The sequence below is a fragment of the Alexandromys fortis genome, unplaced genomic scaffold, assembly GCF_014885135.2.
Source record: "Alexandromys fortis isolate MF-2015 unplaced genomic scaffold, M_Fortis_MF-2015_v1.1 scaffold_17, whole genome shotgun sequence".
NCBI classification, from domain to species: domain Eukaryota; kingdom Metazoa; phylum Chordata; class Mammalia; order Rodentia; family Cricetidae; genus Alexandromys; species Alexandromys fortis.
Window position 1 is genome coordinate 8,416,757 of NW_026067896.1, and position 15,349 is coordinate 8,432,105.

Consider the following 15,349-nt stretch of genomic DNA (forward strand, 5'->3'; position numbering starts at 1 on the left):
CTTACAAACTTAGTTCTGTAAGTGCCTTTTTTTTTCTCCCCTTGGAAGGAAATTTAAATTATATAATGACAAAAAAGGAGGAAAATCATGGTGCTCATTAATATAATAGGAAATCTTTATTTATAGCCTTTCTATGTGAAATCTTTACAATTTAGAATAGAGCTGCTTTTAAGAAACATGAATTAGGACTGGAAGCTAGGCTCACAACCAAAACATCAGGAAAAAAGTTAAGGGGTTTCCCATCAAATTTAATTCATTATTCACAGGTGAATCCAATCTGAGAATTTACAAAATCAGAGTTAAGAAAATAGCTTTTCTGGATGCAGAAAACAGTGGGCCAGTCTTGAGAGTCCAGGTGATGAGAGGGAGGAAGGATTGTATGAGCCAGAGGGGTCAGGATCATGCCAGGGAAAGCCACAAAGACTGCAGACCTGAGCTAATGGGAGCTCACGGGCTCTGGACCGGCAGCTAAGGAGCCTGAATGGGACCGACCTGGACCCTCTGCATGTGGATGACAGTTGTGTAGCTTGGTACATTTGTGGGGTCCCTAGCAGTGGGATCAGGACCTGTTCCTGCTGCTGGCACAGGAGCCGGCTTTTTGGAACCTAGTCCCCATGCAGGGAGGCCTCGGCCAGCCTTGTTGCAGAGGAAACGGAACTTGGTCCTGTCTTAAGTTTTTTTGTTTTGTTTTGTTTTGTTTTTCTATAGCCTCTTGAGCTAAGACAGTTCAAGAACAGCCTGAACTGCTTCCATATACCACCTGTGTGATCTGACTTTGAGTCACTCTTAAACATCCTGGAGTCTCCACTTCCCCGTGTTACCGCAACTCCTCCATGGGTCCTTAGGGATCTAGGTTCCTGTGGTCCCTTGTCATCTGGGAAAACCATTTTGTTTTGTGTCCTCTAGTTTCTTTCACCATTATCCTTTAAAAACAATCATTAAACTGTTTAAAAATTTGCATGTCTATTTCACACCATGAGTCCTTCTTCCCCTTGTAACAGAGTCTAAACTACTTCAACGGAGCGTTGGCACCGCCCTGCCGGTGCCCCTGACCCTACCCTTCTATGCATCAATTCCTTTCAGCTCTGCCCTTGAACTTCTGTCCCCTTGGCTTTCCCTGCTTCCAGTTTTACTTTGTTTACCACATCTGGATAACTGCAGCGTCTTACTAGTTTTGTTAAGTGCTTAGCATGCAAAATAATTCAAAATAATTGCAAAATAAGTGCAGCAGCCAGACCAGAATACGAGACAGAGAAATAGGCATGACAGAGGACCACAGTGTGGTTTTTCTGAGTGCCAATAGAGCAGTCTGCAAGCTGTAATAACAATCTAGACGGGCTGAGAGAGATGACAGAGTTCACTTTTAATCTAGCTTATATATGACACCGGCATTTTACCCAGTTTTTCAAGCTAAGAAAGAATTATGGGAAAAAGAAGAACAAAAGAAAGCACAGTTATCTTTGCTAAGCTTGCCTGTCACCAATCACACTTTGTGGAAACTGCGAAATAACATCTTGGTGCACTCAGCTTAAAGTCAGAGGCCCTTTCTGCTTGCTGTTTCCAGGGTTTGTCTCTATGCCTGAAAAGCAAACTAGACCCCTAGAAAACAAACTGCTTAAAGAACTGAATATATGAATGTGTGCATCATAGAATTTACAAGACTTAACAAGAGTCAATTACTGTAGCTGGAATTTTGAGGATATTAGAGAATAAACTGCAACCGAAAATTTTCTCTGCTTAGAAACTTCTAATGGCGTTCCTTTGTAAGAGTTTCTCTACCTCGCCATGACTGGTACCTTGACCAGATGATCGTGGCTGCTGGAGGGCTTCATCTCTGTCTTACGGAATGCTCAGCAGGCTCTGGCCTCTCGCCATTGATGCCAGCAGCACAGTCCTTCCCACCAAAGCTGTTTACAGTCCTCGCTGGGAGTATACGGTCCTTCTCATTAGAGAATCTCTGACGATGATCCCTAAAGCTATAGATGATTATTTTTGTACTCTCTGAAATAATCTAGCCCTTGGGTTTGAGTCATAAAACTTACTCTAAATACAAAATAATTTTCTCAAATTTCCTCTCAGAATAGGGCATGACATTTTTAAAAAAGTACCTTCCTTGAGAGGACGGAAGGAAAACTGCAGTCAGGATGTAAAATAAAAATATTTAATTAATTAATAAAAAGAATATAAATGTCAGCTATAATACAGATACGTATTTTACTTCTATTCTCAAGACTGTTATAATTCTGTCCGTAACTTAATTTGTATTAACTGGAACTTTAATTACGTTACTCAGTGCTGTGAGTTGAATACAAAATGTTCCCTATAGGTTTGTGTATTTACAAACTTGGTTCCCAAATGGGGATGCTGTTTGGAAGGCTGTAGAGCCTTTAGGAGGTTGGAGCCTGGTTAAGGGAAGCATTGGATATGGCCATTCTGCTCTCTTCCTGGTGGTGGTGGAGGCCACGTGAGCCTTGGGCTCCTGCCGCCACACCTTCCACGACAGGGTGGGCTACATCTGTTAAAGTACATTTTAGAATAAATCCTTCCATTTAGTTTTATTTCCTTAGATATTTAGTCACATCAATACAAAAGTAATTAATAAAAAAAATCCTTACTTTATGACTGAAGCATTCAAACGTGTAAAACAAATATGGCAAATGTGTATGCTAATGTGTAAATTTTTTCTTAAAATTTTATAGACACAGTCAAGGAGAGAATGAGAAACGGACCATTGCATCGGTGTCATCTGACGGGATGAGCATAACACTAACTAGGCCACTAAACTACACACACTTGGGAATTACTGTCACACTCCCAGACGGAACTGTGTTTGAAGCAAGGGCAGAGGTTGGGCTTCTTACAAGAAATATCTTGATAAGAGGGTCTGAAAATGTGGAATGGAATGACAAAATCCCACCATGTCCTGATGGATTTGACACAGGTATTCTTCCTATTCATCGTCTGAAGTGATCATGCTAATTTTCAAGACACGTTGGTTTCTACGGAAGTGTGTTATTCTATTTTCAACATCCAAACATACCATGTGAACACAAACTATGGAAAATTGGAATCACTGATGGCTTGAAAATATCTGTAATATAGCGATGAAGATGACCATTACTGATACCAAAGTGGAAGAAATGAGTGTACTTGGAATCCATTGATGAAGTCCCTCCCCATTCTTGAGGTTTCTTGTTATACGTTTCAATTCTCAAGGTCCTTCGTCATGTGGCCTTGGGTAACTCCAGAGTCATAAATCACCCAGAAGCTATATCACTTACGTTTACTAAGAAAATGCAGAATACACCATTTGATGCTTTATTTAGCAAGTCTTTACCTCTTTTCCAAAGTCTGCATTATATATGAGGGTTATTTCCTCATAGATAGATATTGTAAAAGGTAGTTCATGAACAATGTTGACTAGATGGAAAATTTGATATATGAGAAGATAGAGATATGAGTGTAGATATATAGGTCTATAACTTTTAAGATAGGCTAGAATAGCTCCAGTGCCTTTGAAATTTTGGTCTGAATCATTCTTTGCATGAGATTCTATCCTATGCCCTGAAGGATGTTTTGCAATATGCCTGATGTATATGAATTAAATATTAGTAACATTCCCATCACGGTGTCAGCCAAAACTGGTTTCCAGATGTTGCAAAAGTTTTCTCTGGAAACAACATTATCCCATAGTTGCAAGCACAGGGCTACACTATGCCCCATTCGTCAACAAGCCTAAAATATCCATGATGTTCATTGACAAAGGATACTTCTTATTCATGCTTCATCTGTCTGGTCCAATACGGGTCAACAGGAGGCCCTTCTCATTACCATCCCAGAATTCAGATTGATGTCGGCTTTGTCTCAATATTGGCTTTAATCATCTCAGAAGCAAAGATGAGATGACGAGAGGAGCAAGCTATACATTAATTGCTTGGATTCTGAAATGATGTATATTGTTTCTGTTTATGTGACATTGGCCAGACATAAGTCAACAGCTATGATGTCTAAGGGAATTAATGAAAGGCCCTGAACACACAGTAGAGAATTATTGGATATTGATGCACCTTAATGATGTGTTTATACTATAAAGCAGAATATCTTTTGACAAGTTATCTCTTAATATTTTTGTAATCATTAGTAAGTGATGATAAAACAGCAGACACAAGTTAGCTGATAGCTTTTTCTTCAAAGGCAAGCATAAATTCATTGGATTTTATGTTAAATGACCAATTTTCTGATTCCAGTTTATCTGCATCAAGTCTCACAGTAGACATGAAAGCAAGCCTCAAGCTGTTAAAAGGAAAAGACTTCCTGTTATGCAAATTGGGCTGTCAGAATCTACCGCTAATCAAGCGTAATTTTGCGTTATGGTAATTTCCAATTTGAAGAGGAAGCCTCAGAAACCACAAACAAAATACAATTATCATTATTTAGTCAACCATTCAAATATTATTTGATACAACCTCCAAAAGATGCCCTAGAATATGCAAAGATGAATAAGACAGCACACTTAGCTTTCTTATTAGCTAGAAAAAAAAGACATGAATATGTAAGAATTATATTTGAGACTAAGGTTAAAATGACATGTAAATAAAGAAATATGAAATGAGTATAAGGAAATTCCTAGCAATAATGTTGCTGGAATGTCTTGAATACTGCTTTGAAATATTTTGACAGGAGAATTTGCTACACAGACCTGCCTTCAAGGGAAGTTCGGAGAAGAAATAGGAAGTGACCAGTTTGGAGGCTGCATTATGCTGCACGCTCCTTCACCTGGAGCTAACATGGTAACTGGAAGAATAGAATATGTAGAGGTAAGGGACATTATGGTTATGTCACCAAGGTGTCATACGGTGAATATGTATTCAGCTCCCGCTGTGTGCCATACTCAATACAATATGATAGCAGACAGATAAACGAGCAGTTTTAGTACAGCCAATTATTCACTTATTTGATCATTACAAATATTTGTTTATTTTTTATTTTTACTTTTTTGATTTTTCAAGACAGGGTTTCTCTGTGTAGCTTTGGTACCTGTCCTGGAACCAGCTCTTGTAGACCAGGCTGGCCTCGAACTCACAGCGATCCGCCTGCCTCTGCCTGCCAAGTCCTGGGATTCAAGGCATGCGCCACCACTGCCCAGCTGTTTCTTTGTTTTTAAAAGCATAAATCATATCTGGCTACACACACAATTCAAAACCTAATTATGGCATCATAGCACATCTAAAACACAAAATTCCATTCCCTTTCGTGGAACCATGGGACATGAATTCTAGCTATTTATGATTTTGTCACCTGTGACTTCTTCAAGTCAGCTTAGACACCTGGGCCTCCTTACGTAACTATGTCAAGCACATTTCTGACTTATGTCCACAGTCCTTGTTCTTTGTTCAGTTTAAAATGTTATTCATCAAAGCTTGCATGCTTCACGTTCGTAATGTTACTGGGTTTTTTTCTCAACGTCACTTCATAAGAGAGCCCTCTCCTTACCGTGTTTACTTAAAATTGCTACCCAAACTCCTGGTTACCTTTACTCACACTCTAATATTTTATGAATTTCAAAATCTTCTTCATGTCTTTTCAATAATCAGACTTAATAATCCTCAGAATGTACCAGTTGTTATCAAGTACTCAGTGAAGAAAAGAGTAGGGAGGGGATTAGATGTACAATACCAGGATCCATAACCCAATTTGGGAACTCCTAGATAGCAATGATAGTAGCAGAGTCAACACTTCCATCTTGGTAAAGCCTTTTCTTAAGATACATTACACATGTGACATCTGAGATATGAACTGACTGAGTTTCCAGAATTGAGTTGTATATTATGTATTAGTGATAGCTAATTTTGTAGAAAAATAAGAATAAATAGCTATTCTAATATTTTCTTTCCATAAACAACTAGCTTATGTTAAATCACTTGTTAGCATCTTGTGTATTAGATCATAGATAATTAGATAATTTAAATAATAGGTAATAGTCAGAGTTAATTAGAGCATAGACTTGAAAGAAGAGAGAGCTGAATGGTTAGTAACAGTGCCTAATATGCACTCGTTCCCACCTGGACTGCACTGAACGTTGCAAATGTAAACAAGGCACTCGAGCTCTTTACATTTTCTTCATCTGTGAGATGAAGTAAGTGGTGACCTCTTATGATTATGGTAAAGACTGTGACCTTGCATATAAAGCAATACAGTGTCTAGCACGTGGTAAATATCCCAAGTGTTTCTTGTATATAGGAATCAAAGGATCGGGAAAAAGAAGACATTTAGAGAACTTTATTTTGTTAAATAGAAAAGTTCAGTAGTAGAATTTAGTTGTAGAGAGAAGATAAAACACAAACGAGTCAAAGATGGGTTTGAGTGAAGAGCAAAGCTACCTTGCAACAATAGGTTTGCCATTACATTTGTGTGCTCATTCACTCTGTTCATGACCTAACAGATATTGTCATATTGTATTCAAATATATCAAACATTGTATTTAGAATAAAATACTATTTTCAGATAATAGCATGAATAATATGGAGGATATTAATATAAATATATTTATATCTTAATATGAACTTGGAGATTATTTTGAAACAGCAAGTTACTGAACAGTTATTTCTGGCATGACAGGTATTCCACGCTGGTCAAGCTTTCCGTTTGGGACGATACCCAATACATTGGCACCTACTTGGAGATTTACAGTTCAAGTCTTATGTAAAAGGCTGTGCAATTCATCAAGCCTACAACAGAGCTGTTACAATCCACAATACACAACACCTTCTTGTTGAGAGGAACATTATATACGATATAAAGGGAGGAGCCTTTTTCATAGAGGATGGCATTGAACATGGCAATATTCTACAGTATAACTTGGCTATCTTTGTACAACAAAGTACTAGTCTCCTGAATGATGACGTGACTCCAGCTGCATTCTGGGTAACCAACCCTAACAACACCATACGGCACAATGTGGCTGCTGGTGGCACTCACTTTGGCTTTTGGTACAGAATGAATGATCACCCGGATGGCCCCTCCTATGACCGAAACATCTGCCAAAAAAGAATTCCTCTTGGAGAATTCTTTAACAATACTGTTCATTCTCAAGGGTGGTTTGGACTGTGGATTTTTGAAGAATATTTCCCCATGCAAACAGGATCTTGTACTTCTACAGTTCCCGTACCTGCTGTCTTTAATTCGCTCACTGTCTGGAATTGCCAAAAAGGAGCCGAGTGGGTCCATGGCGGGGCTCTGCAGTTCCACAACTTTCTGACGGTGAATAACTACGAGGCTGGGATTGAGACCAAGAGGATTCTGGCTCCTTATGTTGGAGGATGGGGTGAAACCAATGGAGCTGTGATTAAAAATGCCAGAATTGTTGGTCACCTTGATGAACTGGGAATGGGGTCTGCGTTTTGCACTTCGAAAGGCCTCGTTCTCCCATTTAGCCAAGGCCTGACTGTGTCCTCGGTACACTTCATGAATTTTGACCGTCGTGACTGTGTGGCCTTGGGAATAACAAGCATCACTGGGGTCTGTAATGACCGATGCGGAGGCTGGAGTACAAAGTTTGTCGACATCCAGTATTTCCACACCCCAAATAAGGCTGGCTTCCGATGGGAGCACGAAGCAGTTCTGATCGATGTCGATGGTTCACTCACAGGTAATATTGATCTTCAATCTGTGATAAAAGGATATTAAAGCTATACTTAAGCTTACGCAAAGTTGTATAATTAAGGCTAGCTAATTCACCAGTATCACAGATTATAGCTCAGCAGTAAACTATACTACTGAAAATTAACAGCAAACACTAGGCACCGATGAGAGATTCATTTTTGAAAAAGCTTCAAACTGTCAGATGCAGCCTCCAAACAAATTCTTTTTCTCTACCGTTTGCAACTGGACTATGAGCCAGTGATGGTGCTAAGAACATTAGTGGAGATACTTACTGTTCGCTGCCATTTCAGTGCTGGCTGGAGCTCCTCTATCTGCCTTCAGTTTTCATTCAGATAAAAATTGTCTTCATTATTCCCAAGTGTATTCACTCCATACAAACGGATATATTTTCAAACCCCACTTTTAAATCACGCAGTCAGAATATACTCTTACTAGAATACCTTCAAAAGAAGCGACAAGCCTGCTCTCAACTCCTTTGTAGTTTAAACTCTAAATTTTTATTTGTTTAAAAATATGTTAAATTGACAAGAATTAAGAATTTATTAGTAATGCTGTCACCACAGGACTGTAGATCGATTTTATGAATTTTCTGATAGAAAATAGCAATTGTGCTGCTTCTGTTTCTTCCCAAGGGCACAGAGGGCACACCGTCATTCCCCACAGCTCCCTGCTAGACCCTTCCCACTGCGCTCAAGAGGCTGCATGGAGCATTGGTTTTCCCGGATCTGTCTGTGACGCCTCGGTCAGTTTCCACCGGGTAGCATTCAACAAGCCTTCTCCAGTGTCTCTACTTGAAAAAGATGTAGTTCTCTCAGACTCTTTTGGTAAGTGAATTGGAACAGTTTGAGTCAGTAAATCCAATGTTTTGCTGTCCTAAATGTTTCTCATTATCTTCTTCACGGTGTTCTGAACATTGCAAAGAGCACGTTTATACCAGACATAGTCCAGGCAGGACAGCAGTTACTCAAAGTGAGGGCTGGAGGGACAGTAAATAGGTGTATGATATTCTGTCGGTTGAGGAGTCACCAGACAGTATTATGACAAAGAACAGGAAAGTTGCCAAAGCCATTGGAGCAAGGCAGTAAAGATAGATATATTAAGCTGAAGACAATTTTTTTTTTTGCTATGCTTGCTTAATGACACAGAATGTGTTTAGCATCTCCTAGGTCAATAGATGTATATGAAGTGCTATGGGCTGTTGATTAGTAACAGGACTACTGAGCTTAGTACACCTGCTGAACTTGGCATCATTACCAGACTAGGCTGTGCTAATTTATTATTCTTCACAATGCATATCCAACTTTTCAGCCAAAAGGGGATGGGGCCATAACCTTGCTATTCGTATGCCATAAATCTTTGGTAGTTGCACTGACCTCTGCAGGTCCTTACAGTGTGTACTCATCTGTCAATTACAACAACAAAAGCCTGAGAAAATAACTAACTTGTACAGAGAAAGATTTATCTGTGCTCAGTTTTGGAACTTCCTGTCTATGATCATCAGGACCAATTGTTTTTGAGCCTGTCGCAAGACAGTCCGTCCTGGAGAGGAACACAGAATGGAAAAAAAGGACTGAGTCCTTGTCTCACATTCCCATTGTGAGGGCCTGTTCTTAATGACCCAAATACCTCCCGCAGGGCTGCACTTTTTCAAAGTTCTATTGCTTTTGAATAGCACCATCCTGAGACTATACCTTGAAAGCATTGGCCTATGCAGGACAATTATCTTGGTTAATGTCTAGGAAGCATGGATCTTAGTCCCCTTAGTCCTTACTAAGTCAATTTGGGGCTTTCTCTAAGTATATATTTTCTCATTTACACCTTGGCTAGCCTACCTTGAGTGACTCAAATCTGCATATCCATATATCTCTTTTTCACCTATCAATTTGTCTTCTATTGAGAAATTACTAATATTCTTTGACTTTCAATGGGTTGTATTTTGATAAACCCATTCCTAATTGAAAATGTAGTAAAGTTAGAAATGCAGCTACTACAGATAACACGCTAAAGAGGACGGTTCGGTCTAGCTTACTTTACCCGTGCTTGGACAGTTGCTCTAGCCCCTAGCTCAGAAAAGTCATCAAACACAAAGCCTATTTTATAATAATGGCTTGAATATCTAATGTAATTAATTGGATAGTAAGTTATTGTTATTTTATGACCTGCCAGTGTAGAGTCCAAAACTCATTAAGATGAACCATCATAAATTATATTTTCTCTGCATAAATATCTATCTATAATGAAACAATTTTGTTTTCCACATCCTGTGATGATAGAATGGAGATCTGACAATGAGTGAAAGCTTCTGATAATCAAGAATTTTCTAGACAACATCTTTACAATATTTACAAATGTTATTCTTTACATTTTCTGGGTAAAGTCAAATGATGCAGCTTTTTGATAACTAAATCTCTACCTGTGAATGTCTAATCCCAACACGTTAGGAATTATGACTATAGAAATGGACTTGGTCAACAAATCAAGTGCTCTTGCCTGTCCTTTGATGGTATCAATATTTATCATTCTTTGTTTTGGGATATTTTTTCTTTTTGCTTTTTGAGGGGCTCACCAACCAGTTCCCAAATAAATAACACACAGAGAGACTTATTCTTAGTTATGAATGCCCGATCTTAGCCTGGCTTGTTTCTTGCCTGATTTTCTTAAGTTATCCTGTCTACTTTTTCTTTTTGGGCTTTTATCTTTCTCTATTTCTGTGTATCTTACTTCCCTTCTTACTCTATGGCTGACTTTGTGGCTGGGTGACTGGCCCCTGACGTCCTCCTCTCCTTGTTCTCTTGCTCCTCATTCTCTCGCCTCCCAGATTTCTCTTATTTATCCTCTCTGTCTGCCAGCCCCACTTGTCCTTGCTCCTGTCTCACTATTGGTCATTCATCTCTTTTTTAGGACCATCAGGTGTTTTAGACAGGCACAGTAACACAGCTTCACGGAGTTAAACAAATGTGGCGTAAACAAAAGTCACAAACCTGAAAATAGTATTTCCCAACAACTCTTCCTTAAAACTTTGCAAATAATTGCAAAATGGCAGTTTAATACGCTTTCAGTATTGCCAAATACACCAACCCCTATTTAACTATATTAATAAGGTGACTGATGATTTGAAACAAAAATCAGGCATTTCAATAGTAGCCTATTCCACTTTGAAATTTACAACATGAATATACCAGCAATATGCTAACTACTAAAAGTACCTGTTACTAGTCTAATTCACACTGATGTATTGAAATATTCTTATTCTTTACACATCAGATTCTCTCAAGATGTTCCTTGCAAAAACTCCAAGTTCTTCCCCCTTTTCAAGCAAAGCTCTACACCTATTTACTGTGCATTATGAAACTGGGTGAATACCTGTGCCCCATTCCTCAACCTACTTTGAAATTGAGTAGAGATTGAGTCCAACACCAACTTTCCCAGTTCCCTTTCTAGATATTTGATTATGCAAGCAAGTGCGGTGGTTTATACAAGCGCAGTGGTTTTGAAATGTCCACCGTCCCTTCCCTCTCAGCTCAGTAGCTTTTGCTCTTTGAACTGGTAAGGAACTGGAAAATAAGAAAGAACACGGACTTCTCTTCCTCAGACAGGAATTTTTATTTCTGTATGAAGTATATGGTAGTAAATCTATGATCTCTAAAAATCTATCACCAAGCAGGTCTGGAAAGGGTGGCGTGAGGAAAGGGAGAGGAACCTGGAGTCAGAAAGCACTAGTGTGAATTAGGCTGACTCATAGCAACCAACTGCGCTAGGTGATGCTGGTGTCCACCAGGACTCAATACTGCCCCCTAGAGAGAGAGTTACAGAAATGGACTTCCCTTGATCTTCCGCCCTTGTCTGTTCCAGGACAGCCAGAGGGCAGGATTTTGTATTTTCTCTTGTTCAGAAACAGAGGTGGAGATTATGGCTGCTGCTTGCTTTATGCTCTCCTACAGGCACCAGCATCGTTCCATTTCAGAAGAAACGGCTGACCCATATGTCTGGCTGGATGGCTCTGATTCCAAATGCAAATCACATTAATTGGTATTTTAAAGGTGTGGAACACTTGACCAACATATCATACACATCAACGTTCTATGGATTTAAGGTAAATGAAGGGCTACAAAGAACAGAACAGCAGCCTGCACAATCATCCTCACACACCCATCTTCTTTTCTTCCCTCTTCTGAATTTCACATATATGTGTGTGAATTTATGTATTGCGTTATATACGTATATGTGTATAAAGATGGGAACATCTGTATCTTTATCAGTCTCCACCTTATTCCCTTGAGATAGGTGATCTTCCTTGAGACAGGCTCTCTTATTTAACCCAGAACTAGCCTGAAGATCAGAAAGCCCCAGCAATCCTCCAGTTTGCACACTTAATCACTGGTACGATGAGTCACACTTGGCTTTAGAATTTGAGCTCACGTGGTCCTGCTTCCACACCAAGCAGTTCTATCCATTGAACATTTCAGTAACTTCTTAGCTATTTCTCAATCCAGAGTGCTCTTACTTCACAAATCAATCTTTCAAAGCCTTGTGATACACCCCGAATGAACTACTCACTCTAAATCTAAGGAGGCAATTTTTGCCATATTCCCATGTTATGCTTTTCCCTGACTTCCTTTGTTCTTATTACTGTGGCAAATAGCTTACACATATTGAGTTCCAAGTACCAGTTAAGAGTTTTCGTACCATGAACTAGAATAGAAAACATTAATTACAGAACACAATATTTGTATTTCCACCACATATCTCTACCATCATATTTTCAAATATTTACTGTCTTTGAAAAGGAATAAAAGTTTGTGGAGACTGTAGAGGCTCCATTCTTTGACCTTAGTAATTGTATTCAGCATCTTGATGAGGTGTTTCCTCCAACTTTCTTCTATGAATGCTACATATGTGTGTGGCCCAGAAACCATATCCAGCATTACTTTTTAAATTGTAAGGTATCACAAGAAAAGCATAGATCTTAAACACACACACACACACACACACACACACACATATATATGTGAAACTTATATACCCATGTGTACATATGAGTGAAGAACCTGCACATGCGTGTGGAGAGAGAAGAAAAAAATAAGAAGAAAAAGAATAAAGACTCTTTTCTTACATTGATAATGGAGCTAGCATTGTTGACATAGACCTGCAACTTGTCAAACAACATAAAAGCCCCCATTGGAAGGTAAATGGGAAACTAACTTTGCATGTTATACGCTACATGGGCTACGTGCATGGTATTGAAGCCAAGTTATAATAGGTGATACATTTTTATATAAATCAAGCCACACTTTTCTGCAACAATTTTAGGAGGAAGACTATGTAATTATATCACATAACTTCACTCAAAATCCTGACATGTTTAATGTTGTTGACATGCGGAATGGCTCATCCAACCCACTGAGCTGGAATACTAGCAAGAATGGAGATTGGCATCTTGAAGCAAACACCAGTACACTCTATTACTTAGGTATGTATTCATTGGGCAGAGTGATTTTTTTACCTAATAATTTCCCCAAAGATAAGAACAATTTCTTAATAGAAATATGTGACACACAGTAGCCTGTATTATCAGAACTTGATAAATATTTGTTGAATAAAAGTACGGCACATAAAGTTTATGCTGGAAAAGCCTTTAATTTAAAAGCTTGAGTTAAATTTTTGAAGATAATGCTCATATAATTTACACAAGGTCCTGATTACATTATTTACAGAATTAGAGAAAACAAATAAGATGGCAGCTTGTATACATTCCATTAGTATTAAAAATATTTTTAGAAAATAAAAGTATTTAAGAATAAAATTAAAACTGGGTAGTGGTGGTGCACACCTTTAATCCCAGCACCCAGGCAGCAGAGGCAGGAAGTTTGAGGCCAGCCTGGTCTACAGAGAGTTTTCCAGGACAGTCAGGGCAACACAGAGAAACCCAGTCTCCAAAATCCAAATGCTAGCCACCTCCAGAAAGAATAAAATTTAAGTTTAAAAAATAAATATTACTAAACTAATCTTAAAGCACACATATTTTGTGTACATGTGTGTATGTTTATTTTATGTTTTGCTTGCATGTGTTTATCTGTACCATGTGGTTTCTTTGTGCTCACAGAGGCCAGAAGAAGGGCATCAGATTCCTATAACAGGAGTTACAGACAGTTCTAAGCTGCCATGTGGGTGCTGGGAATAAAATCGGGTCCCCTGGGAGAGTAACGCATGCTTTTAACAGCTGAACCCTCTCTCTAGCCCCTTAAGGCATTCATTTTCATTAATTCTTCTTAATATCTCATCTCCTAAAATGATACCTTTTTTAAAAAAAAAATAAATAAAATGATACCTATTTTGTTGAAGTTTCCCAATGCTTATTTTCTGTTTCTGGGTAAGTGACGTTTCCCAAATGCTATGGCTTCGTACAGATTTAAGTACTATGACCGTCCTGTTAACGTGTTCATGGAAACCATATTGATTTTGCCTCAGTGTCAGGGAGACGCGACCTTCCTCAGAGCCAGCCCATTCCTGGGACGCTAGATCCTGACGTGAAAGATGTCATCATTAACTTCACAGCCTACTGCTGTGTTCTCCAAGACTGCTTTCCCGTTCACCCCCCATCAAGAAAGCCAGTTCCCAGGAAACGCCCAGCAGCTTACACGTACGTAGGCCTTCTTCCGCTAATATCTTCGATGCAATCTAAATCTCTCCTGCGGGAGATAAAACTGCCTCCCTCCTGCACGACTTTTCACAAAGTGCTTCCACACCCATGCTTTTCTCTTTTTGTAATTCACTCCCCACAAAAAAAAAAAAAAAAAAAAAAATGGAGAAAGCTCATAAAAAGTGAGTGCAAAAGTTGCTGACAGTGTTAACACTAGTGGAGAGTTAGCTTGGATTCTGATAGCTGTCCCAAGTCTTTTATTGTATAGGTGAGAAGGATGCCATCCAGTGACATAAGTGAGCTCTGTGAGTTCTCTGAACGGAGTTAGGGCCTGTCCAGTCCAGCACAGCGTCTGAGCTTCTTCATTATTCCAAGCGGTGTCAACCTCACAAGAGAACTTCGCATTGTATTCAAGTATTGATCTCCATTTTAATGCTTCTAGTTAAAATCCTTCCCTTCTGTCTGATCAGATTTTACAGCTCTTTACTTTTTTTCACCCGTGTGAATCATCACAGTTTCATTAGTGTGTAAATGGCTCTCTTGCATCTCAGTACTAATCATTTCCAGCCAGAAGGTATCAACTTTCTAACCACATCCCTTAGGAAATTTTCCATTAGCTGCCAGTTTCTAGAAGGCACAATTACAAAAAGGGCAAGGCCCCTTCTTTCCAATGCGCTTTCCATGTTTATTCCAGGGTTAGGCAGCCTTCATTCTGGGTGCAAACCTATCACCCCAAGGCCCTGCGCTGCCATTGCTCAGGGCATAACCCCAATTTGTCCCCGACAAGTAAGAGATCATTCTTACTGCCCTTCCATTCACAGAATCTACCCAGATATGTCTTTAAAGTGTACTTGGTGAAATAGCACCATTTGCCAGGGGCCCATAAACAGATAGAGGATGTACTGCTTTTCAACTTCCTGCCGCCAAATCTTATAAGAAAATGAAATAATCGGCATATCTCAAATTAAATTAAAGTTTGGTTAAATTGGCATATACCAAAATAAGGATTTGATGTGAAGAAAGGTGTTCAAATTTTTAAAAGTAATA

General features: G+C 39.0%; 1 protein-coding gene across 4 annotated transcripts in view; it reads left to right on the forward strand.

Moving 5' to 3' along the window:
* The window catches only part of LOC126513391 (fibrocystin-L), an 87,756-nt gene that overhangs the window by 38,998 nt on the left and 33,409 nt on the right, over nt 1–15,349 (forward strand). For all 4 annotated transcript variants that reach the window (XM_050161750.1, XM_050161757.1, XM_050161761.1 and 1 more), the window contains 7 exons: nt 2,700–2,941; nt 4,681–4,817; nt 6,619–7,648; nt 8,295–8,486; nt 11,604–11,755; nt 12,973–13,132; nt 14,131–14,302. In XM_050161750.1, the coding sequence (XP_050017707.1) occupies nt 2,700–2,941; nt 4,681–4,817; nt 6,619–7,648; nt 8,295–8,486; nt 11,604–11,755; nt 12,973–13,132; nt 14,131–14,302 (2,085 nt within the window). The remainder of the gene's footprint in view (nt 1–2,699; nt 2,942–4,680; nt 4,818–6,618; nt 7,649–8,294; nt 8,487–11,603; nt 11,756–12,972; nt 13,133–14,130; nt 14,303–15,349) is intronic.